The 27,039-nt window shown below is 39.0% G+C and overlaps 1 protein-coding gene across 13 annotated transcripts in view; it reads right to left on the bottom strand.

Moving 5' to 3' along the window:
* The window catches only part of KLF12 (KLF transcription factor 12), a 303,507-nt gene that overhangs the window by 223,503 nt on the left and 52,965 nt on the right, over positions 1-27,039 (bottom strand). For 10 of the 13 annotated variants that reach the window (XM_086881057.1, XM_086881061.1, XM_086881059.1 and 7 more), the window contains one exon: positions 15,649-15,712. The exons of the other annotated variants lie outside the window; for them this stretch is intronic. In XM_086881057.1, coding sequence (XP_086737183.1) covers positions 15,649-15,669 — 21 coding nt within the window. In that variant the 5' untranslated portion in view covers positions 15,670-15,712. The remainder of the gene's footprint in view (positions 1-15,648; positions 15,713-27,039) is intronic. 13 annotated transcript variants of the gene reach the window in all.

Here is a 27,039-nt window from a genome sequence, read left to right as displayed (position 1 = left end):
CTTGAGGAGGAGGAGGACACCTTGTGTGCAGTTGCACCTTCCAGCACCAGGTATCGTAGGACACACACGCAAAGCGCAGACGGTTCACACAGAACCTCAGAAACCATCTGTCACAGCTCATGTACAAAGTCACAGATACCACAGGCAGTAAATGGTGAAACCAAGTGTTCCTTCAATGGCCCTGATCCAGATGCCAGTTAGAGCTGTGACCACAGGCTCAGCCTCAGAGGCACAGTCAGTTAGCAAAAGCATATATAAAGCTCATTTGACTCATGGACAAGGCCAAAATAACACAGGAATAATTAAATAAAACTGACTGATTGCACACTCAGATGAGAAAGTCAAACTACATGCTAGAAACTAAGCATTACTCCATGACCTTTCCCATGCATGTGGAGGAACAGCAATTGCTGTACATGCTTCTCATCATAGAGCAAACGCAATGCTTATTCTGACATGTTTAAAGAAAGGGTGTGTGCTGCGATGAAACTTCCAAACTGCAAATGATTAACACCCTGTCCCAACCCAATCTCTGTTTTATTTAACAACAGTTTGAGGTTTCCTGCTCCCTGCAGGCTTCAGTGGAAACTCCTGAGAAAATATTAATATTAAAGCTGGTGAATAGTACAAAGCACAAAAAAAGGGAAAAAACACAGTTCAAAAAAAGGGAAAGCTCTTGACTTCTGTTCACTTAGTGAATGAAATACAAAGCACATCAATTCATGAGTAAGAATTTTTAAGTATCCACCAAATATTTTTTTAAAATTGTATAAAATAACATTTTGTTCTCAGACTGGTTGCATCAACTGCTAGATCAAACCAGTACCTAACTACTCTTGAGGTATTTTCTTACGACAGAATGATCAAAATGCTTATGTACAAAACTGCCAAATCAGATGCCACAAGCAATAAATTATAGTAGAATTAGGGCCCATTTTAAAGGCAAATCTAATTAAGTGTTAAGAATTTCTAATTAACAAGTTTTAAATGTCACCAACATGCATTTCCCACAGATTCTCAAAGAAATTGTGACTCCTCAAACACATTCAAAAAACAAGTGCTCTGCACAAAATTACTGCCCATTATTAAAATAATGGCAAACTTCAAGATTAAAGAATAGTTTCAGTAACTACAGACAGAGCCATAAAAATCATAGGAAAACATCAGAAAGAGATCTACAAGTAGAACATACAGGAGTACATTAACAGACACTTTGAACTTTCATTAAAACTTATTTAAAATTCAGAGATACTGAATTTGCTATATAAAGCAAATCAAACCTGGCAGTTATATTAAATTAGAGGTTATAAACAATATATATGAGTTTGTGTCTAGGCAAAAGACAAGCTAATACATAATTCACTTATACCACATCATTTTACAGCATGAAATATCATGGAAAAACTGGGGAGCAATGAATGCTATAGCCAAACTCTTTTTTCTTAGGATCACAGGATAATTTAGTGGGAAAGCATCTCAGGAGGTCTCCAGTCCAACCTCCTACTCAAAACAGGTTCTAACTGGAAACCGTGGGATTTGCACTAGAAGCCATACACCCAGAGAGAAGCTGGTCTTGTGACACGTCTGCTTGTCTGATGAGTTGGATATTGGCTGAAAAACAATTGGAATTTTTGACAGATTTGCTTACCAAGAGATCTCATCAAGCACAAAAATATAGATACAACCTCTGGCTATGCAACTATCTGTGTCCTAGACATTCTGCAAACTTGGAAGAGATGCTGGGTCAATACCATCACTCACACAACAGCCTCGCTACATCCTTTCCCTAAGCATCCATTATTGACTATTGAAAGCAGAAGCAGGTAAGGTAGATGGGCATTTGTTCTAACAGAAAACACATTTCTGTTTTTATGTCTTTTCTTTATGTATAATACATGCCAAAAAATCCAAGTTAAATCAGCTCTAAACCTTGGCATTCCAGTCTCAAGAGCTGCACTCCAGAATGAACTGACATTCTTCTGCCAAGTATCTGGTACAAATCCCTGCCAAAAGTTACCTTAAGCTAGGTAGGCCACCGTCTGTTCTTCTGCAGGATTTCACTACCTGACATTTACTGTGGAGGTAAACGAGATGGTCAGCACACAGCATATATAGCTCAGTATGGACTTGAAATAGTAGCTTCGGGATGCTCTCCTTTTGTTCCTCTCAGTGACTACTTGATCGCTGAAAACGCAGTGATACAGCCTGTCCATGGGCACTACTGCTCCCGGTTGGTTTCATGACTGGTAAAAATCACAGCCAAACAACAGCAGCTGGAAAAGCACCAGCACACTGCAACCTATTGCTGTGCTCTCTGAAACACTGAGAAGTATTACACCAAACTATACAATAAAACTATTCATTCCTACCTGCTTTTGAACCATACCTTGCATCAGAGGTGCCCTTTGCAAAAGCATCTGACAGAATCATGTGTGACTGCTAAATGTGCACCGCTGGGTCTTTAAATCCTCATTAGCGTTCTTGAAGTCAGAGCACCTGATTATACATTGCGCAGCAGGAAGATCTAACAAAGTATTGTTATTTGTATCATCCTTTCATCCTGTATCAACCTAGCATCACGCTCCCTTTTAAAAATGTATAGTGACCTTACCCATGTCAAGGCTTTCAAGAAATAATGCACTGAGATAATTGGTTGCTTGGCATCATACATAGCCTTTAGAGCATGTGTCAAGCCCCAAGTCATACTAATATATTTAACATTTCTCATTAGGACATAAAAAGAAATTATGCCTTTATAAATCACATATTTATTCCCAACACGTGGCTTAGTTACACTGTGTAAAATGATGAAAACGATTTCCTGTCCATATTAGATATGTCTCACATAGACTAAAATGCTTTTATTAGATTTACTTTGCACCACAAGAACTGGATGGGTTAAGCTGCTCATATTTTTAAACAACGATCTCTGTACAGACAAAGTGTTATGTGTACTGCATCCTTCTGAAGATACCCAGACCTCTACCATCAATAACATGACAAACTATCTCCATCATTATTCTGGATGCTGAAATTCAATAAACATTACTAAAATATTCTCAGCACTAAAATCACAGCCACAGTCGTTTCAAGAGCAGTGTTTATCAGACACTGAATGATGCTGGACACAAATCTGCTGAGTGATTCCCTCGATCAGTGTAGCTGATTCACAAAAGTGCTTTCTGTGCTGAAAGCTCATGCCAAGTCACCACCTCACATGTGAAGTAAAAAAAATGTAACAAACTTCTCATTAAAACATACATTTCTTAAAAATCACTCCTCATGGGACTTCAGCTAAAAGAATCTCGGTTTCATGATAAAAGCACCAAAGTTACGTCACTGTTAGTGCTGTTTCCTACAATGTCCATCCCTTGGCTCAGCACCATCAAGACAGAGCTTCCATCCAATGACTGGGAGCATGTGCACACCTTTAGTATGTGGAAGTCTGCTCTATACTGTCTGAAGACATTAATGAACTCATAATTTCGAGAATTTTAGAAAAAAGGTTGTTGATTTTATCACCTGTTTGGTGCCAGAGAGAATAAATTATCCACTCTTAAGTGAAAAATGTGAAATTCTACCATTATTTATTTTTAAGCTTAAAATGGGTCTCTAAAACATTCATGGGTTTTCCTGTTTCCTGCTTGTATTTTCTCATTTCTTTGGAAGTTTTGTTCTTGCTGTTGTTTTGGTTTTGGAGTATGTTTTGGTTAGGTTTTTTAAGTAATGACAATTCTGTTAGTCACGCGCTTGAAAAACAACAGAACTCCAAATTTATTTGCAACATAAAAGAATACTTGCAAAATCAATGGATTGTTCTCTTACTCCAAAGCACAAAATTAAGTATTAGCTATAATATACCACAACTGTGAAGGAAAAAAAAAAAAGTAGCCATATCACCATTCAACTGTGAGGAACTACTAGATTAATTCAAGACATCATTGTTAATATTGTTACGACTATACCTAATTATCAAGTCCTGTAGAACCCAACTTGGGCAAAGCAAACCTGTTAAAATGGGTTCCCAAAAATTCCTTCCCATTCTGCCATACAACTGCTTTTGGGTCAGATGTAAAGATTTATACTTGGATTGGATAATTTTTGTTGAAATTTTGCAGGTGGATACCAGTAAGTGCTTCGCATGCTCATCACTCGAAATGCCTACGAAGAGGTTAGTAATAACATGCACCCATGCAGGGCAGAACCATGGCTGACTCTCTGGAATGTTCCCCCAGGGTTCAAAGCAGTCTGAGCCAATACAGGATGCAAACACCCACCTTCACTCCTCACTAGCAAGGAGTACGGGTTCATCAAAGTGTGATAAGCGTTTCTGAGTTATCTCAGAAAGAGCGGCAGACGCTTCACAGTACAACAACACAACAAGCAGCAAATGCTTACTCTTCAAGCTTTGTACAACTTGCAAACTTTAGCAACTGAAACCTTCATGGTATTTTACTCAATGAACAACAGTTTAACAAAACCATCACAGTCATGCTAGAGCACATCAAGACCAGCCCTGCTGAGAAGGGTTTGGGGGTGCTGGTGGGTGAGAGGCTGGACATGAGCCAGCCATGGGCACTCCCAGCCCAGAGAGCCAAAGGTGTCCTGGGCTGCATCCAGAGCAGCGTGGGCAGCAGGGCCAGGGAGGGGATTCTGCATCTCTGCTCTGCTGAGACCCCACCTGGAACCCTGCATCCAGCTCTGGGGTGCCAGCACAGGAAGGACATGGACCTGGGGGAGTGAGTTCACAGAGAGAGCCATCAAGATATTCAGAGGGATAGAACAGCTCTCATATGAAGAAAGGGTGGGAGAATTGGGATTGTTAGCCTGGACAAGAGAAGGATTGATTCAGGGACAACTTACAGCAGCCTTCCAGTACCTGTATGGACCTACAAGAAAGATGGAGAAAGACTTTTTACAAGTGCATGTAGTGATAGAATAAGGGGGAATGGTTTCAAACTGAAAGAGGGTAGGGTTGGTTTAGATACTAGGAAAAAATTCTTTACTGTGAGGGTGGTGAGGCAATGAAAAAGGTTTCCCAGAGAAGCTGTGGATGCCCCACCCCATGACTGTTCAATACTTCTTTGAATAGTGCTCTGAGTAACCTGGTCTAGTGAAAGGTGTCTATGCCCACAGCAGGGGGATTGCATGTTTAAGGTCCTGTCCGGCCCAAACTATTTAATATTTCTGGCTCTGAGCAGGCAAATACTGGTAGGTCACTTAGGTCTGGTTAGAAATAAGAGACTTCTCTGATACAAACGTACACACATCCCAAAGAAGGGCAAGCTGTGGAGAAGTAGGGCACAAATAAGCTGTCCTAACCCAAGGAGGGGTGTCCTTCGGACACCAGGACTCCTCAGAATCCTCTCCTGTGTCTGGTGCTGCATAGCTACATAGTGCAAATAGAAAGTCTGGAGGCTGAAGTGAACTTTTCCCCTTGTTTGCCTTGCTCATATCATATTTAGGATTTTACTGCTGTTTGGGGAACAGTTACAAACACTTTAAATCACATTTGCCTGGTGTGATCTTTTATTTATTTACTCTAAAGATCCCCATGTGGGAGATTTCAGAGCCAACAGGGTGGAAGAATTTCAGTGTTTTAAAACACTTTCTGATGAAAACAACTCTGTTCTTATAAAAGATTCCTCGGTCTCTGATCCCACCAGGCTGGCACTGTGGAGAGACACCAACAAATACAAGCAGATGGGTTATCACTTTAGTGCCCTTCCTTGCACACTGCAGTAACTGTTACTGACATACACTTTCAACTTGACAGAAGTAACACATTCACTAGAAACACAGGGAAAAAAAACCTGACTGGCTGGCAAAAAGAAAAATCTAACTTTGTACGTCAGCTGATAAACAATAAATGCTATCCAATCCAGTATCCAGAGGAAATCTAGCATAACTAATCCCAGCCTGCATCCACTAAATACTGGAGCACAGCATGCCTAGCAGATTGACTAGGTATTGTACATCACTGCTGAAATCCCTGGAAATATGTTTTCTCATTAACAAAAACAGTAACTCACATAATACTACATTCAAGAAATTATGAATTATTTTTTTTCCTGATAATCTGGTTTCACATTAGGTAAATAAATGCCTTTTTTCTGTGCAACACTTTATAATAAGTTACTTGCCAAGGCTCTTCTAGAAGACCTAGCAACTGACGTAAGATTAATACAAAAGAGTTTTTAGGCTGCATACAGTTCTCAAAAACCAGAACCTAAGGACATCATTAACTCTTCTAGAAACTTGCTATGCCCAAAAGTAAATCTTTTCCTTCAAGCAAAAGTGCTAAGTAGCCTTGATCGTTAGGAAGTTTTGCTACAGATCAAAGAGCAATGGCACATTTATATTCAGAATAACACAGGAGTCTGACTTTTGCCTGAAGCCAAGTACACAGCTGAAAAGCATACAACAGGAGATGGGTGTTGTTATTACCACCTACAGTTAACTATTTTACTTTTCCAGTGTTTCTTTGTCCATTTTCTATGCTGAAAATATATCATCAGCTGAAGCAGAAAAACAGAAACTTCCACGACAACAAAAGTGGGTTAATTGGTTTGATAAAAAATTCAATCCTGCAACCTTTAAATATTATAACTTCTTTCCAAAATGCACCCACTTTGAAGTGATAAAGGTTCTAAAACTTTTGAAATTGTCATTACCACTATAGAATTAAATAGCAGGTACACTTGGTTTATATATGCTTTCCATATATTAAATATACAGCAGTTAGAATAAATACCCATCCTGTTATGAGCATCTTATATCAACTCATTTTACAACATAAAAGACATATTTTCAGAGATGTATGTTGCTTGTCTTCCCTGAAGAGCTTTGGAGGTCCTCAGTAAGAAAGAATGATGGCTGAACGGATTCAGGTCATTCTAAAGAAAGGTTTGGCTCCTTGTACATGAACAGCCTGGATATTATGAACTTTCTGGCTCTCCTTCTCTATATAAAAATAAATTAAAAAAAAAAAAAAGAATACCCTTGCTTTCTGCAGAGATTATTAAGGCAATTCACTTGTTTTACATCCTGTGATAAAATAAACTCCACTGTCATGCTGCCTGCAGCTCCTGTATCTCATCCATTATGTAAATCTCCAAAGAGTAGTTCAGCAAACATCATTTCAGTTCCACTGCACTTAAGACAACCTACACATCTAAGTTAATTTTCATCTTCCTAAGACCAACAGACACTCCTTACTTTTTAATTTGCAAGAGAGATTCTCACTGTCGTCTTACTTCAGAAACACCTAAGCTCATATGATTCTAAATGAAACTCACACTGAACTCCAAATGTTTGCCTTTTGAGGGTTGTACCATCCTCATTTAAAAAAAAAAAAAAAAAAAAAAGAAAAAGGAAAAAGAAAGACAAGGAAAAAAATGTTTTGTATTTCTCTATTTCTAAGACACTTTTTATCATGTGTTTATGCTTTAGTGGTTGGGGAGTTTTTTGTTTGTGTTTTTTCACTAATACAAATACTGAAATACTTCTATTTACTTAGAAATTAGGGTGGGAACTCAACACATTTACTTATAATGTTTGAAAGCCTAGGTTTTTGTTTTCACTGAGCTATGCCCACATGTCCATCACAGCTGACTGCAATCACAGCTGCAGTTGACTGCTATCAAACTGAACACCAAAAAACTCCAGTAAATAGCAAAGTTCAAAAGAAGGTGACAGCCTCAAAGCAGAGAACTTGCCCTTTCCTGACTCATCACTAGACCTCTGCACAAGAAAGTCTTAATGAATCACCACATGGGAAGCACAAGAGTGAGCTGAGATTTAGATTAATACTGGGAACTTGATTTCTCTTTTAGACACATGTCCTTGGGTACAGGAAAAATCATTTCAAGTGGAATCATTATTCAGGTCTGTTAGCAGTGGGTATCAGTTTTAAACTAATTGTCTTCTCCTTATGTGCTAGATACTGAATTCTAACACATTCTTCTACACCATCATATGAGAAGTGACAAATTGCTGTTGTTTGACATCATGCTCTCCACAGGATGTCAAAAATCCAAACCCATTTATTTCTACCAATAAATTCTTATTGTAAGATATGTAGGAAAAGGAAATCAAGAACACTCAATCTTTCAGTATCTGGTTCAATGTATCTTAATCAACACCACTATACAGATGGAGAAGATTCTTCCCCTCCTCATCACAAAGGAAAGATTAACTCCAAAACGCAATTAGTTGTGACACTTCATGATACTGAGAATTAGTAACTCCACACAAGAGACGTATCTTTTTTTTCCATGCTTATAACTAATGACCAGAAAGAGGTCATTATTAAATAACTGAAGTAGCAAGTCCTGTGTATCTGTTTTAAAATTGTTTTATTTGATGGCTCATGCTCAACAGAAATGAAGATTATTCTGTTTCTTGGAAATTGAAAACCTGAGAGTATGAATTTAAACATTTTTCTCCCCATTAGGTACTTTGGAAACTTGTGTCATACTTCTGCAAATACACACATCAAAATGGTCTTGTCAAACGGCTTTGAAATTAAATGCCTTGTGCTTCCCCCTCTGGAGCAGTATAAATTTAGTCATTACTAGAATTAGTGTAATTGTTCAGTAAGTGCACTAGGATTAAAAGGTGAAATGAGCGTGGTGACTGCTCTTTCATTCCCAAGAGAACGATGGCAGCAGAGATGTCAGGCTGCAAGAGCAGGGATGCTCAGGGGTGTTTTGGAAACCCAAGGGCTGGAGAATGAGTCCAGCAGAGTGGAGCCTCATATACTCAGTGTCTGTACCATCATATCTTACAGGCAGAAGAGATGTCCTTCCAGGGAGGACAGAGAAATCCCATGGGAAGAACTGCCCTCTGGAGATGCTTACTGCTCTCTGCTGACTAGTAGAAGACAGGAGCCTTCAGCAAAATGACTGAAACTGAAAAGAATGAATCCAGGCATTCGTGATCTAGTTCTCTGTGTATTATGTCCCATCAGTTAAAACTAGTCCCCAAAAGAGATGTCAAGATGGAAAAAGGAAATGAATAAAGTGGTTTGAAACAGACAGTGGTTTGGAAACACCGAACCAGGTTTCTTCCAAGTCACCTACCTGTGCAGCCCTGGGCCATGCCATGAGGTGAAACATAGCCTGCTATGGACCAGGACATGGATGGAAGATTTTCTGGACCTATATTAAACCAGTAGCACTCTTGGTTCATTTCCCAGCATAGCCAGAAATGAGGAAATGCTCACCTGAAATTTTTTCATCTAGATCCTTAGGCTGTTTCCATCATTTTACTTCATATATAATAGCCTACAAGACAAATTTTGGAGACAAGAGGCCACAGTATCAGTTTCTGCTCCACTGAGATGCAGAAACTCTGTTTTTAACACATCTCTCCCTCCCAGTAGGGGAACACCAACACACACCACACATTTTCAACACCAGAAATGGGAACCAAGGGTGTCTTTGCTCACATTATAAAGCTGTTTGTTATTTTATACTCATAGGCTAATTTTTGCTAACTCTGTTTTCAGCTCTTACTGATCTTTTCAAGATTAAGTTTTTTGGATTTTTTTTTCACTCCCAATATGAACTAAAAACCAAAGAAAGAAAGCCCTCAACCCGACAAAAAATCCTTGAACTTTAAAAAAGAAATCTACAGGAGAACTGTGATCACAGGATGCATTTAAAAGCTATGACCTTAAATAATCAGATGAAGTTACCACACCCCAAGCCTTATGATCAACAGCAATAAGTAATATGAATTATAGATGCTGACGCATTTAATAAATAAGATGATAAAGGGTTAGTTATTAACTTTCAGAAGTAGCTTAAAAGGCACTCTACAGAACTGAGTTATGTCAGTAGGTGCTGAAGCAAGCTCTTAAACAGCTTTCACCTACATCCACAATTTACTACCCACAGACCATCCTCATCACCTGTCTCTATGGAGAAGTGATCCAGGCAACACCAGCAAGATCTACCTTTGCTTTACAATGACATTCAGTAATTTTAATGACTTGAACTGTGAAAAGAACATTTTAAGCATTCCACATTTTTATCACATTTTGTCAATTCTAGACAAACTACTCTCCTGTGAACTGCACTACAATGTGGGCTGCCTTACTCCCCCCACGCATCACCTTACATGAAAATTGCTGCCATCCTCTTTTATGCAATTCTCCATTCTTCCTATTTCAAGAAATTATTTAATAAAAAGGATTTTAATTCAAAAACCAATGCACCTGAAATATTCCACAGCAGCTCCAAGCAGAGCAGAAGTCTGTGCAGACACTGGACGCAAACCCTGCACATCACTGCTGAGCCAAAGACCTTTTTCCCAATTATGAACAAAGCCTTTTGGGCAACTTTGCTCTATTTGAGAATACAACCTTATTTGTAACATTTGAAGATCCCTGTATTGCTTTTAGAGCAAAGCTTGAGATTTTGCCAAAGACCAGACTTTGACAAGGCAAGTCTAACTCACTCTGTGCCTACTTTCTATGCCTTTCTGAAAGTGTGAGTGCAAAAGATCACTGCTATCTTCAACTAGTAAAATAACACTTCTGAAATATACTGTATTTTTTATACATAAAACTTAAAAGCAATGGTTAGGATACCTCATGGATGTTTTACCCCCGATCCACACTGGCAGAAACTAAATACAAAAACAAAACCCTCAAAATCATAACCCAAATTTATTTAAACAAGGCAGCTCACAAGTCAACTGTTAAATAAGATTTGCCCATAATCTACATGTATGTGTGTCACCAAAATAGTTAGAAAATGAATGGAATGTAGCCAAGACCCAGGATCCATAAACAAGAAACCATTTAGATTATGAAAGCATCTGTCTGGCAGAACTGAAGAAATGAGCTGTGTAGAACAAATTTTGTACTGCTGTTCATAAGGAAAGCTTAGTAAGACCACCAGGGTCTTTCCAGAAATCATTCCATAACTTTGCAAATGCAAGGGGAACAGGAAGGAGCTCATATGCAAACACACAAAGCTAAAGTGGCTTGTTGCAAGCCAACTTAAATGCATTTTTCTCCTTGGAAAAATATCAGTGTTGGAAATGATCCCAGCAGTTTTTCAGCCATGGGCCTCAGCTTGAAATTCACCTCACCCCACTTGCAGCAGGGCTGAGTCTACAACTGAGCAAACCTGAGGTTACAGCGCTCACCACGCACAGCCCTCCAGCACCCAGTGGGAAAGACAGGAGCAAGAGACAGCACAGTATACAGCTGCTGATGTAAGAAACAGGAAAAGAAAGAAATTCACTGCTGCTCCTCCCTTTCCACAGTACAAGATTTGGGGAAAAGCTTTCCTCCCACTCCACAGTTTCAGCATAACTTTTACATTCTTCATTGACAGCAAGTAAAAGCGGATCTGTCCTATGAATATGACTGAGCTCCAGACAACTGCCTGCTATCTATTTACATTGTGAAATATTCATTAAAAATCAACCATCAATCGACTGTTAAGGGACCCATCTTGGTAAATGCTAGACAACAGACCAAACCAAAAGAACTTCACAGAGTCCCTCTGCCTTGCTGAATGGGGCCATCAGTCATTTTCAAGTAGTCATTTGTTACATTGTTTTATCCAACTAATTTATAACTATAATGAATTAAGACAAAACATCAAACTACAGCCTTTTTGCCTGAGAGTAATCTAAACTGAAAAGCACATGACAGAAAGACAGATTGATGGTCAGTGCTAAGTAATTCCCTCTAGATTAATATATTTTACCAAGCTGATGTTTCCAGTCATAATTATATTCTAAGAATCCACTGAATGACGCTAGACAAGAAAGACGCCTTAAGAGCAGCTGCTTTCTTTCTAGAAAAACTGCATTTGTTTGCAATACAGAGGGGACAGATGACAAGGAACACCAAACATACCACCACATTGTTACCACTATCTTCTCTATGCAAATAAAACCATAAAACTTCTTTGAAACATTCTCAAATACATTTTTTAAAAAATCACTTTTTATCATGACCAGACTTTAAAAAGCCTGAAAAAGCAAAAAGATGAAGTCCAATGAATCCAAGCTCCACACAAAACCAGGGTAGATCCTGAGTCACATGAGATGACCCAGGGGGCTTGCCCAGCCTGCAGTGGAGCATGGTGTAGAAGTCCAGGCATGTAACCAGCAGCTAGCAAGTTCTTCACCCTCCCATGCCCTGGCTCCACGCAGGAGCCAAAGGAGGTGAGGCAAGGGCACCTAAGAGGTTGGGAGACTTCTGACAGTTCAAGAAACACTTCCTTGAGTCCCTTCCTCTAAACAGGTGAGCTAAAGTTTGCTGTTGGTTGGTTTGGTTTTGGGTTTTTTCCAAGACATGACACTTAGAAATTTAGGAGTCATCCTTACACCATTAAACTCAGTGTTGTTAATCACTTTTCCAGCATTAAATAACTTAGATCATTAAACCTGATCAACTAAACTATGCGGTGCTATTTCTAGAAGCTGTTCATGAAATCACAGCACAAGTGGTGTGATTGCACCCACGGCCACTCGTTAAGTACAACCCAGATCCGTGCTTTTACAATCTGAACAACCTCCTTTCCCCTTTAGTTTTGCTCTCAGACCATCTTTCAGTCCTGTTTACTTGGTTTTGAAAGCCTATTTTGCCTAGAACCTTTGAGCTATAGTTTTTCTCTTTCAGTTACCCATTTCCTTGCCAGCTCCTATCCAAGTCTCACCCCTACTCAGCCACTGTACACTGAAAAACATAAACTTTAAATGTCTGATTCAACAGACATATGAACCTCTGTATGCAGCTGTTAGTATTATAGAAAATGCAGAAGCATCATAAGCTGCATGTATTCAATATGTACATTTGATGGCAGGTTTACTTTTGCATATTTCTTTTTTCTTCTAGATATTCACTTAATTCTTTCTGTCTCACAATGAGGTTGTGTTTATTTTTCCTTCATCAGTTGCATATATACTTAGATGTCACTTATTTATACAACACCATGTTTACATATATTTTGAGGCAGACCAAAGAAGACCTTAAATATACAAATATAACATACAGAAAATGCAACACATGTGGTTTACACTACCAACAGTACACCAACATTTTCATGTTAGCAGTGAAAATCTTTCAAAACTAGATTAGTAGAGAAGCAATAAAACAGCTAAGGCAAGGTGCTGGCTGAAATCCAACCTCTTCCCTATTGGAGCAAGAACTTTATCAACAGATCTTAACAGTGACCACAGTGAAGCCTTCTCCACCTCTATTGCTTAAGCTTTCTGGAATTATTTCTTCCCAGAAAAGGCATTTTTAGACTTGAACTTTGAATTCCTCCATGTAACCACATTTTTTTTCTTATTCAGTGATATGATTTAGTCACACTACTTTCCTAATATAAAAGACTACCAGCAGGATTCAGAGTCCTACATTTGCAAAGGCTACCAAACAGAAAACATGTAAAGAAGTAACTCAGTACCCCCTTCCTTATCTGTACAGATTTTGAGCAGCTTCCCCACAATTACTGTGGGATGTCATCAGAAGGGCATGAGAGAGTGGAACTACGGCTTGACAAGAAAGAGGTCACCCTGTTCTCCAGTTCTTCCTTCCTCATTCCACTACTCTGTGTTAAACCAGAAAAGCAAAATCAGAGAGAGGAACAGAGATAGAGAGCTAATAGGAGATACAGCTCTCATGGAATTACAGAAACCTGCAAAAAGGTCAAATTCTTTCAAGAGTCTTTTGCTTTTGCTTGATCTGGAAGCCATCCATCCTCTGCATAGACTCTGAGCACGATAGCCCCTCCCAAGAAATATTTTCTGCCCTGGTGTCACTTCCTAAGATATAGCCTGTCCCACTTACTTCTCAATCCAACACAGAGCACTACCACACTATGGTAGTACTGCTCTGTGCTGTCTCCTGGACAGCAAGAGTAGTCCACTGCAACATAATGATATCTAGAGATGGCTTACAGGTAATTAGTTTGGTATTTTTACCCTCTCATACTTTCTGTCAGTGAAGTGCCTCCCCAAGTTTGTACATACAGAATTTTATCACCGCAGTTCTGAAAGACACAAGTAAGGTTTGGACAGTATCAGTTTTTCACTCTGCTATTCATAGCCAAGAGATCTGAGCAGGGAAGTGTTTGCTCTGCCATGACGCTGGCCCGTCCCAAGCTATTAGACATTGGTATGGGCAGCAGCCGCTGACTTGTCAGCAATCAAACCAAAGGGAAATTCCTCAAGATTCTGTGCTCTGGTTTTAGCAGGCAACAACTGCTGCCTCATGTGGGCATATGGGCCCCTGACCCCATGGAAAAAATTGTGTACATTACTGCACAGCTACTAATACCACTTTGTCTCTATCAGGGTTTAAATTTGGCTCTGGGAGGCTGGAGGTGCTTTGCAGGACCTGCAGCATACAAAGAAGATGTTCCATGGATGCTTCTGAAGATTGCTTTGCTGGCTGTCATTTCAGGAGACAAAATTCAAAGACACAGATAATTCCCTCAAATCTCATGCTGCTTGTGAATTTGGAGGTAGCTGGAATCAGCATGTCCACTACCTGTTGTGAACATTCAAGAAGTTTACCCAAGAAGAAATTACACTCTTCTGTACCCAGGTCAGCAGTTCATAAAACTGTAAAATTTCTGAACCACTAAAAGCTTGATAAAACTGAATTATCACTGAGAAAAATAAGACTCTGTCCTCTTGAACTACTTTCCTAAGTTAACAGAACTGTAGACTCACACTTCTTTTACTGAAGTAATACTGTGCTTTGAAAGAAAAAATTTGTGGTTTTTGTTGTTGTTTTTTTTTTTTTTAATTGTTTCTGCCCCTGACTAGGATTCAGGGGTTGAAAGCAGCTCTCAAGGAAACAAGCTTCCCACAATAAGACCCCTCCTTGACTACTAGAGTTTTCAGAATGCTTTATTTAGCCAAGCTGTTGTGCAGCATCCTCCTGGACTGTGCCCTGCATCCCACTGTACCACACCCTGCATTTGTCAATACAATTCATTAGCTCTGCTGTTAATCCACAGGCAGCATCATCTGTGTTTAAATAGCCTTGGTAGGAATTGGCTATCTTAGCATCCGTGGAAAAATTATTCTTCATAGTTACCAATAACTCAAACTAGCAGTAGTCAAGGCTTGGTAGCAGTCATGGAGGTCCACCAATAGCTTCTTCCTTTTTAACTATCACAGAAAAGGCAGTGTAAAACAACCTCCTCTCTATCACAAGAAAACAAAGCACCAAGATACCTTTCAAAGAGATCATCTCCTGTTTGACTTCTTAAACAGCACCTGTCAATGTGGAATCTGAGTGACACTCCACAACACACTAAGTGTCATAGTCAGCAGCTTTAATGGAAGACAACACCCCTCTAATTCTCTCTTCATCCTTGAAGGAAGAATGATGAGCACCACTATGTGTAAGCCCATTCAAACACCTGGCTTCTAAGGAATTGCCCGTTTCCTTAACATACTACTGGGTTTTCTGCTGAGCAGGAAGGTGTTGTCAGCAAACACTGCATTAAACCACAGCTGTTAAGCTACAGCATTTCCCTGGCCTCAAAGACAATACAGCATACAAAGCTCAGGGCAGTTATTTAAGCTATTCTAACACAATATAAATTTTTGATAACAGCATTAATACATGTAATGCAGATGGCTGTAAAAATGTCAACCAACTTTTATGGCTTTCCTCTTCATATGAATATTCAGTCATCCATTTGTCCCTAGATCCACTTCAATCCTGAAAAAGAAAATATTAAATAATTTAATTTGTGTATTTTCTGAGAAGTTCAGTAATTTCTCAAATATGTTGTGTACGTAAATATAAAAAAATCTAACCATAGACGTCTATTCCATAGTGAAACACAGGTCAGAAGAACAGTAAGTTTATAAGCACTTAAAGGAAAAATGGATAAATACAACAAAAAAACTATATTGGAGAAAGCCTTATGTTTCCTCTTAAGCAATTATTTTAGTCAAAGCTCTGTGTTTTTAATTTCTGAGCTGCTATTTCAGCTCACTAAATCCCAACTGCTTTAATTAGTCTTCTAAGCCCATTATGTACCAATGCCCTGCATTTGTACAGGTGAACCTTCCAGCAGCTACAGAGGGCAAACATTCTTTACCAATATTTCAAACTGTATTTCCCAGAAATACCATGCACAGTCCCAACAGTAACACATAAAAAAACTGCCCAAGACCACTACAAAATCTGAATATGTACTCCTTCAGTTTCCTATAGATACATGATAAGTTTAGTTATGAGGACCACAAAGAACAGAGGGCTAGAGCACCTCTCCTGTGAGGAGGGGCTGAAAGAATTGGGGTTGCTCAGCCTGGAGAAGAGAAGGCTCTGAGGAGACCTTACAGCACCTTCCAATACCTAAAGAGGCTACAAGAGAGCTGGAGAAGGACTTTTTACATAGGCACATACCAGAAGATAAGGTTTCAAACTAAATGAGGAGAGATGTAAATTAGATGTTAGAAATTAATTCTTTACTGTGAGGGTGGCAAGGCCTTGGCACAGGTTGCCCAGAAAAGTCGTGAATGCTCCATCCCTAAAAGTGTTCAAGGCCAGACTGGAAGAGGTTTTGAGCAACCTAATCCATGTGGTGGCATCCCTTTCCATGACAGGGAGGTTGGAACTAGATGAACATTAAGTTCCATCCAATTCAAAACATCCTATGATTCTGTGTTAATCTATAAAAGCAAAAAGCATATAGAAATTCAGCTATTATATTATGTTTTGTAGGGCTCCTTCAGGTTTAAGAAAATAAACAGACCTGTAGTCCAACTTCTTAGAAAAACCTTAGGGGAGAAAAAATCTTCAGATGTCCAAAATTTAAATAATAGACAGGATGTCTTAGACTCCTTGACAGAATACGTGCATTTATCTGGGAGCAAATGCTACATACATATGTCTCTCTTAATAATGGAAATGGTGTGAAGCCAAGAATCTAAATCTGCTGTCAGAGTTATTATAAGCAATCTGCTGTTATTTTTCTATCATTCAAAATAAGGTCATCCTTCAAATAGCAGTAGAGCATCACCTGCCTGATTTTAAAACACATTCCAGTATTTCATTTCTGCTGTATACATGACAACATGACAGGTTTCTAAATACTACACAAATTTTTACAGTAAAAAGACAAGAAGCTCCCTTAAGAAAATAAAAATAGTCCATTCATATAGTGTGCTACTACCATACTGACTATGCACTTAGATTTTATTTCTAAGCAAATTTTAATAGAAGAAATTAAGCTTCAAATATTTGTATGAATTATAAAAAGCTGTAAAGTTACCACAGACACTGACCTAACTAAATGTAACCAAATACCATAGCCTTTAAGCATGCTAACTGTTGCAGACCATTTGTCTTCTCTCATGCATCTTGTAGACTTTCTTTCCCTTTTGTTATACCATCTCCCTTGGCATTATTTGGATTACTTCAAAATTTCATGTAGCAGATTCCACTTTTTTTTTTTTCTTCTAAAACTGAACACCTGATGAATCACATTTGAGTTTCTAGCTGCTATAATAAATTATGTTATAATAAATAAATGTATTATAACTTAAATATTAATATATATTATTCCTCTTTCCTCTGTGCTCTTGTCCAGAAATGGGACAACTGATCCACATTTTCCATGTCCTGGACTTACATGATGTGGTCATCTGACATGAATGGGAAATGACGTAGTAATTTCCTTTTTTTTAAATTAAATGCAATGTAACCAAAAGCTTCGTGGAGTCTCCATGAGAGGAAGACAGGAGTTTAACCTGTAAATGTTTCCAGTTCTCCAGGTTTTCTCATCATTATTCCTCCCTACATGCACACTGACACACATGTTCCTACAACACAACTTAGCTTCAAGTTACACACCAACACTGGAGTCCTATTATGTTACGGTGGCTATGGTGACACAGCAAACACGGGTCTGTGTTTCAGAACTGACAAACCACTATCCACAGCCACAGCTGCAGCTGGTTTTGCGTTATTAAATCATGTCCAACAATCCTCCTCGTGGAAAAGCTACTTTCTTAGCAATGACAAGTAACTGGGTTTGCTTATTAGTTCTCTTCAGGTCTGCACAATTAACAAACACTAAAGTGCCCACATCCTCACACCATTGGGGTGTTCTCCTCTGTGGAAGGGCTTCTATTTTAGGCTGCTTTTGAGGAGATTAATAGCAAACCATTCCTCTGAAATGACATTTAACTAGTAACTTTGCAAATCTTCTGCCCAATTTTCTGAAAAGTGCTGAAAAGCTCTGATTTCAGATGAAAGGACTTTGAAATGCGTATGAAAAAATGAACCATCCATTCTGCCAAATGCATCACTGTCATGAAACCCATTTTGGACTTTGGTTTTCAGTCCCTTACCCTGAAATGTGTATGAAATATGTGTAAGAAAGATGAAATCAGACATTAAAGTGCAAGTAGAAACATTTTCCATTTGCACCCAGCAGGTTTTATAGCAGAAGAAAATCTATCCAATGAGACAACTGCACAAGATTTCTGATTTGAAATCTTTAAGTCAAAAAGGCTCTTGAAGTAATCACAGAGCAAAGCACAAACCATCATTTTCAAAGGAAATAATTAAATTTAAGTAGCAAACACAAAATTACGTCCTCTTCTACCCAAAGCCTAACTAACACCTTAAAATAGTGTTTTAGGACCCCAGGAGTTTACAAATGTCACCAAACATCAGATTCCTTTTTCTACAGCAAGAAGAAACCGAATAAATTTGGTTACACCAAACAGTCCATTTTGAAAACCTGTCTTGATCAGATTAGATGTCCTGATAGTCCCACCCCAACCAGCATGGCCACCCCTTGGTGAAGCTGAGCAAGACTCCTGGACCACATTAAGGTGCATGAGAAGAGTTTCAGGACAATCATGCTGCGCATATTTCAGAAAAATGGAAGTCCCTGTGGGTACAGAGGTAGCCACACCTCTAAAAATAGAACACTTTTGAACATATAAACCAACATTTGTTCATTTAAAAAAAAAAAAAGTCTGCACTGGTATCACTTTTACTTATCTATTATGAACAGATAATCTTAAAGGAAACTCACATTAATACAGTAACAAATTACTTCTTGTGCTATTTTTACTCTTTCCTGATTCAGGTATGGGAACATTTGGAAAAGACCATCTCATTTGCAAAGTTAAGTCATTTGCTGAATCAGGATTTATTAACTTTTCCCTCTACAAAAAAAAATCCTTATTTGGGCATAAGAGGACTAGTCACCTTCTTAGATCATCTATTTTAAAGTATGCACTTTTCTTCTTTAAAGCTCTTAGATCTGTATTTTGACTTCTGCAACCCCTTTCAAGGCCCCTGATCACACCAAACTTTCCCCCGAAACAGCATGACTTCTCCCAAACTCATCAAGACCACTCTGGCCATTAGGTAAGGCGGGATCCCTGAAAGCTGTTTCAGCACTATTCAGAGATGAAGGAACCCAAGTTATCCTCAACCCAGTGTTAAGGATAGCTACCCTTGTAATAACAGTAGCCACATACAAATCCTTTTCCCCTGAGATTCTGACTCTTACAGGGACATTCATAAACTCCATAAATTCCATAAAGAAGCTACAAATAAAATATACATTAACCACAAGCTACAGATCCGTAACAGTCCTTGACATTTAAAACTGATAAAGGGTAGGAGATGCTGGCATACAGTCCAGCACTGTACTGAGCATATCCCAAAGTCTTCCTCAACTGTACTTCAAGTATCGCCCTTTCCTGGCTTGGGTCTGGTCCCCAGGAGCTTTGTAAATAGAGTGCTGTACCACTGTGACTGAAACTAGCCAATACACTTCACCACAAAGCTGTCTGCAAAACAAATTTATTTTAAATTCCAACATACGGCACTGTCCCACCAGCAGTCACTACAAGGTGCCAAGATGAACCAGGTAGTACAGCCAAAAACTAATTCAGTTTAGGTTAAGTGCAACTGCAGACCTCACAAGACAAGGATCACTTGCTATGCATCCTAACAGCTGTGATCATAAGGGTTATTCTGCCAACAGCTGAAGTTTTTGCTAATTTGTGATTGTGACTGCTGTTCAGACAAGGTACAGTTACTTAAAGATGCCAACCCCCACACCAATATCTTTGTTGCTCTGCTGTAATGTCATAACGAAAATATCTAAAGTTGCTCAAAATATTTCTGAAAATTACCTTAATGCTTCAACTTCTGGTTTTCAGATACTTTAATAAAAGTAAAGATAAGCAGGAGGTAGAGAGTGGGATGCTTGTTGCTAGGTGATACCTAGCTCTCTTGAACTCCTACAGACTGAAATATTTATCCAGACTCCCACAAAGAATGACATCTAGCACAGAGAAGAGACACACACGTACTAAAGTACATCAGGATTCCAAGTAAGAAGTAGCAGCTCTGCACCTGCTTGGTCCCTAGGGCACCTAAGATGAGGAGACTGCAGTCTGGGATGGGGGTGATGCAGCTTCTCCTAAGCATCTACCCCAATTTTCTCTGAGCCTTTATGGAGTGGTATCTTCAATACATCACGCCAAAGCAGAATGATCTCAATGCCACTGCAACTGTGGCAGTTCAGGTACATACATCCTTGGCTACCTGACCATATAGCAATGTTGTTTTCCTGATGCTTGGGGTACTTTTACCCAAACCACTATACTCTGACAACAGATTTCCATAGAAGAAAGCATGCAGTTGGCCAAATGTGGATGAATAATTAATCAACCAAACACACACAACCTTCATGCCACGTTTCTCCTGTTCCTCACTTTAAAAGGTTTATACTAAAGGTTCAAGAAGTTTACACAGTCCTTCAGTAGAGGATTACAGGAATAAACATTATTCTTTACAGGGTCTTTTATTTGACATTAATGAATTATTCTGAACTGAACAGCTTCAAGGGTAAATCCCAGTCCTTCGGAGTCTTCAAGATGAATTCCAAGAACAATTTGTTCACCCTAGAACTTAAGTGTCTAGTTTGACAACTATTAGGTAAAGTTCCAGAGAAAGACAGTATCTTTCAGTAATACTTAAAAAGCCTTGCTATTGCATCAGTGTACACAAATGAAATTAGAAAGTGTATGTGGACACTGATAATATTGCAAAGATAGAATAGGACTTTATTAATTAAACTCTGGAGAAATAGTAGAGCCCTCAAATGACTGGATTTAGGCAAGAATCAGTAGTCAATCTAGAAGAGTGCAATAAATTGCAAGGAGCAGAGAAAAAAATAGCTAAATACTACTCCTTGACTTCTAATTCTAAAAGAAGTAAACTTCGACACTCGGTTGTTTGAATGGATAGCTCTGAAACCTTGATACTCCCTTCACAATTCTAGCTTAAACTGAATGGCATTGTTTTTCATTAGATGCTAATAAAACAAATAGTGATAAACACAGTCACCCATCACTTTGGGCGGCTTCTCTGACATACGGAAATGCTCATGTTACAGTGCAGGACAAGGTTTGTCAGCTCACCACGTTATCCCTGCACACAGCTCAAACTCAATTAGAGTTAAAATTTTATTTGCCAGCCTGTGCACAATGTCAAAGAACTTGATGAGCCTTTTCTTTTTTCAAAAATTATAGCTTTTTTATATATATATATATATATATATATATATACTTGTATATATATTAATATAAAAATATGCACATATTTTAGTCTCAAATTTTTGGTGAGTTAGTTTGTTGTTTTTTTTTAAGTAATTTTCTGAAGGAATGTGCAGAAAGCATACTTTCAAATATATAATTCAAAATAACACATATTTTAAAGGTTAGATGAAAAGCCTGACTCCATTTCTGAATTCACAAAGAACTGCAATTAATAAAAAAAGTCATCTTTTCCCCTTTAGACTTTGTTTTTCCCCATTCTTCAGCAAACAGTATATATTACTCTCCATATAAGGATTATACAAGATTTGCACTCATAAGGGCTTATGAGCATCTGAAAGAAGTATTTAAAATAATATTTAAAATTTTGGAAGTGGTTATTCCTAACTTCAGGTTGGGATTATGTATGTTCTGTTTCTACATTTTGTTTGGACTTCAGATGAAACAAATGTGATTAGGTGTATTAATAATTAAGTCAAACTTTAAATTAAAAGGAAGGTAAACCGTGGGAAAACTGCTTGTGCCTCAAGGAGGATAAGAGGGAAGATACTTGCTAGTGATTTTTCCGTATCTCCACAGTGGGGGAAGGGATAAAGACCAACTTCACCAGCAGAAAAGTTTCATCTAGACTGACACAATAGGTGCTGCACGGGAAAGGTCCTAACTTTATAGGTTTCCTACTCTTATTTTGCCCTGATAATACAGATTGCATTACCAGATACTATTACCCATTGTCCCACTTCTGGCTTAAAGCTTTTACTCAAACTAGGCTTATGCTCAGTCCAAAATCAAGCCAGCTTTACTTGAGGTACAAGCAGCAGTACTTTTTCTCTCATCTCCAAGTTGCAATATAAACTTTTATATTCTAGTTCACTCCAAAAATAAAACAAAGATTTTCTTTATCTTCTGTTAGGATGCTGCTGAATCCCAGAGACCACCAGAAGAACAAATAATCCTTACACTTGTATGCACTTATAAATTAAATAACCAGATCTTAAGAACCAGTTTGCTTAGGAATACAATTTCTGTGTGGACCACGTCTCTGATGTTTCTCAATGTGATAGGAACCTCCTGATTACCTGATCTGAGGGAGGGTGGATGAACCCCTAAGGCCTCATGCTACAAGTCCAAAGGAATGAGGACAACTTCACTGCACACCTGAGTCAAAATCTGCTCTTTGGTCAAGCCAGCTCTTGTAAGCAGAGCTACCAGTGGCTTAGCCTGGAAGTCTGAAACACATGAATACCTGAAACAGATCAATACTGCCTCAGATGGCAAATACTACCCTTATGTGACTCAAAATTTATTAAAGTGTATCCTCACAGTTGACTTCGGAGGGAACACAGGACAATGGAAAAATCAGAGCACGAATAAAAAATGTAACACTATGTAGTAGCTTATACAAACCCTGGCATGTCTTCCCATTTTACACTGTGCAAGATGTTGTAAAAGAAGTTAGAAAACAGCAGTAACCACCATCCCACCGTGGACAAAATACTGTGCAGTTCTCAACCACAGTGTCAAGCACTCTGAGCCAACTTTCACAGCAAAGCCATTTAAAGAATAAACAAAAACAGAAGTTGTGCCCATTAGAATTCCTTTAAAAGAGGGAACAGTATTGTTCCCACAAGCAGCAGAAAAAAGCTAAACAAGCTTCAAGATTATACATCACCAAAAGGTATTTGGAAAATCAGTGTTGATGTTGCTGAGGCCTTCATAGGCAGCAAGAGCCAACACCACATCCCACCAAGCCCTAGCCTGGAGATGGTCACCACTTTAGATGTGACCACATATGAAACTTCTACCTCACTACATCAATAAATGCATGCTAAGTTAACAAAAAGCCAAACTGCTTGAACAAATCTATTCTGATCCTCCAAAGCAGAGGTGGCAATAGTTATGAAGTGGCCTTGACCTCTCTAGCTACAGCCATAGCACTTGAGAGGATAGGCTTCCACAATTTACCCAGAAGTTGGGAAAAAAGAGCAAAGAAAAATCAAATAAGCACTAACCCAAGTTGTGATACACACTGAAGAAACCCAGCTTCCAGGCTAAGAGTTATGCTTCCAAAAAATAAAGTCAAAAGCTGAATGCATCCTGCTCTTCATAGTGGATAATAATGATCAGGTCCTATTCCTTCCTCTGCACAACCCACAACAAATTCCAACACTACATTTTTGACAGTTTGGGTCCCTTCTTTTGCTTTCCATTAGAAACACATCAATAAAATGGTTTTCCAAGAAAACAGCATGGTATCTACAGCACTGTATCTATCTATGTGACTGCAGTTACATAATCAGGCTCTAAACGAGGGACACTACATGACATCAGTGATGCTATTAATCAATTTAAGGAGCCTATTTGGCTGGCATCCTACAAATGTGGGTGATGAGTGTCTACTTTAATAGGAAAGTACACTCTCTAAAATTGATCAATTGACCACAAGTGTTTCAATTAATAATTTTTAATGTCTTTTCTCCCAGCCTGCCCTTCCTTAGAAGTGCACACTGGAATTATTACTAATAATCACCTCTCAGCGTATTGGAGGTAAAAGGTTCAGAAAAGGAAGAAATTGCACAACTTGTCAATACAACATTCCCATCAGGCACTGACCAGCTTGAAACAGCTTCACTACCAGATTCAGCAGCTACAAATCTTTTAGTAGCAATTTGAAATCCAGAGAATCACTGAAGCATACTCATGCTCTTGATGCCTTTGGAAGGAATGAGGAGAATAAAATTTCTCTCTGTACTGTTCCTAGAGAATTTCTACTGAAAACTCTTCATCCCAGCTTTTCAAGCTTCTTAATACATAGTAAAGGTCAGCAAAAGCCATCATTAACCTTAGGAAATGCTACATGTGTCTGGAGATCCACCCAATAGACACCTGGTCATATTCCATCAGCCTCCCTAGGTCTCATTATTTTTCTACTTGTTCCAAAAGCCCTCACAGTTTTGACAGGACATGCAGATGCTCTGATTATTTTCCTGTCCTTGCTAAGAAAGAAATATATTTGCCTCTTATATGGTTGGGAAATAACTTCATGCAGTATTCCAGGGGGACATTAATCTGCAAATCTGACTACATACTTGAAGTCCAAAATCCATAAGCAGCCTGATTTCCAAAGGTAATTTTTACTTTCCAATCTCCTACTGAGGTGACTGCAGCAGCCTGCAGGACTCGCCGTCTGCATGCAGCAAGCCAGTGACATTTCACTCTGCAGACCAATGTGGGCAAACAACCCCCTCAATCGTGGCTTGCCAATTGTTCACATTCACAGCCCAGAAACCATAACCTAAAGGGCAACTTCTGCAGATAAAGTTCTTTCCAATGGGCAGGTTCATCTCACCTACTGATGGACACCTGCACTAGGTGCCCTTCACGGCTCTGCAGCTAAAGGACAGAAAGAGGTAGTGTAAGGGCCTGAGTCACTGTCACTGCAGCCAGTCCAGCAAATGCTTTTGACCAAGAAGCATTTTAAATGAAACAGTACTTAGTTGTCTGCAAACTGAAGGGTACTGTAAGTTTTCAGAGCTTTTTTTTTTTAAAACAAGTCTTGGGTTCATTTGTTTTCCTGATCAAACTAAATTTTAAGACTTAAGAAGACACCATTTTAATGAAGCCAGGAGGACTTTGAAAAGCAATCCATTTCTACAAGAGCTTAGAGGGAAAATAGGGAAAATAGAAAATTAACTTGAGTTGGTTAAATACTACTGTCAGGAACTGGTGATACCAGCCATGCTATGTTTCTCATACACCAAAGCTCATCAGTTATACAGACACCACCACGAAAAAATTATTACAAAAATCAGAAACTGAGAATGGTAAGAAAGTCACATTGCCTGATTTACTAAATGAGAGACAAAAACACTGCAATGAAAAAATCCTGTATTTCACGGGGAAATACACAAATGTAAAGACCAAGGTTTTTCACAAACTTGGCCAGGCTGCTGATCCCATCTTCTGTGTCACTCCAGTGAAACAAATAAACCTAAGCTGATGCTCCCAGTATTCCCACTACCATAGTACAAAGTGTATTTAACTCTCTTTCAGGGAAGAGAAATCAACAAATTAATTAATAAACACACTTAATCACAAGAGACATGAAAACCAGAGGCAATACCACTGAGGAGAAACATTTCCTTTTTCTTCCCTCTTAGTATTCCAGGTGTAACAAAAACAATGTGACAATATGGATGCTGTTTTGAATTAAGTATGCCTTCTACCCAAGACACCCAAAAAACCCATACTTTCCTAACCACCATGATCCATAACCCCCACGAACTATCCCAACTCAGAATACCATGAATTACATTAACAACTAGACTCACCACTTCCCCGAGGATTAAATTCAACAAATCCTTGACAATCAAGGCTTTTGTTTTTCTATCAGTTCCCTTTGATTACTTTTTTGACTTGCAGAGTTGTACCTCTCAATCCTTAAGGATCCTCCCATCTCTCTCAGGTTCATTAACCTTTCAGACACCCTTGAGACACAGGGTTCTGGCCCAGGAGGGAAATGCTCCCCCCTCTCAACCACTGGACATCGCTGTCCACCTCCCCTGCTTCCAGGATAGGCTTCTGGTAGGTGAGCTGGCAGCTTCTGCAGCTCAAATGCAGCTGCCTCTATGCACACCCTAGCATCAGTGCCATAACTGGCACCTTCACAGCTCCACACTTGAGGGTGTGAGCCTGTTAGCCAGACCACCCTATTCTCACCCCATGGAGTGAGCAGTCTCACATTCCACTGCCTGACATTCAGTGGCTTCAGAAGAGTTTAAAATTATAATCTGAAACAATGTGATGCAGAATTCGCGAGCCAAACACTCCTCTGTGACTTGTCCCACATACCCTCTTACCATAGTTCTTAGCTCTACTCTTACCATAGTTCTCCCTTCACCCTCTTCCCTGAGCTTCATTCTTGGGCAGACCACTCATCCAGTGGCACTAATCCAACAACAAACCTCTCAGTTTCACTGAAAGTGTGGCTTTATTCCCACTAAAAAGCCAAATCCTGACTCCATACTGCTGTTTAATCCATTGCTAAGAAAGATTTCAAGGTTGGTTTTCTTTTTTAGATACAAAAGCTAATTATTTCTTCTATATCCTATATGTGCTCCTGATCATTCATTGGGTACAAACATTCCCTATTCTCTACATTCTGAGTTTTCAATATCCTGAATTCACTGCTAGCAGCAGAGGTGGCTGGTGCTATCTACTCCAAGACACCATGAAACAGAACCTGTCTCACACAATGCTCTCCTGCTGGAAAGGTTTTGTTACGAAAGACAAACCAATTATGAGAGCATCACAACAGGAGCAAACTTCAGTTAATAACATCACCACACACAAAGTACTGACAGTGGTTCAGACAGCAAATTTCACTGCACATTGGAATATTAAGACATTCTGAGAACAGTTTTATTAAAAGCAGAGGTAGCTGCAATA

The sequence above is a fragment of the Cyanistes caeruleus genome, chromosome 3 (genome assembly GCF_971803275.1).
Source record: "Cyanistes caeruleus chromosome 3, bCyaCae1.hap1.1, whole genome shotgun sequence".
Lineage (NCBI taxonomy): Eukaryota > Metazoa > Chordata > Aves > Passeriformes > Paridae > Cyanistes > Cyanistes caeruleus.
Note: the sequence above shows the minus strand (reverse complement) of the source record. Positions and strands in the feature narration are given on the sequence as shown.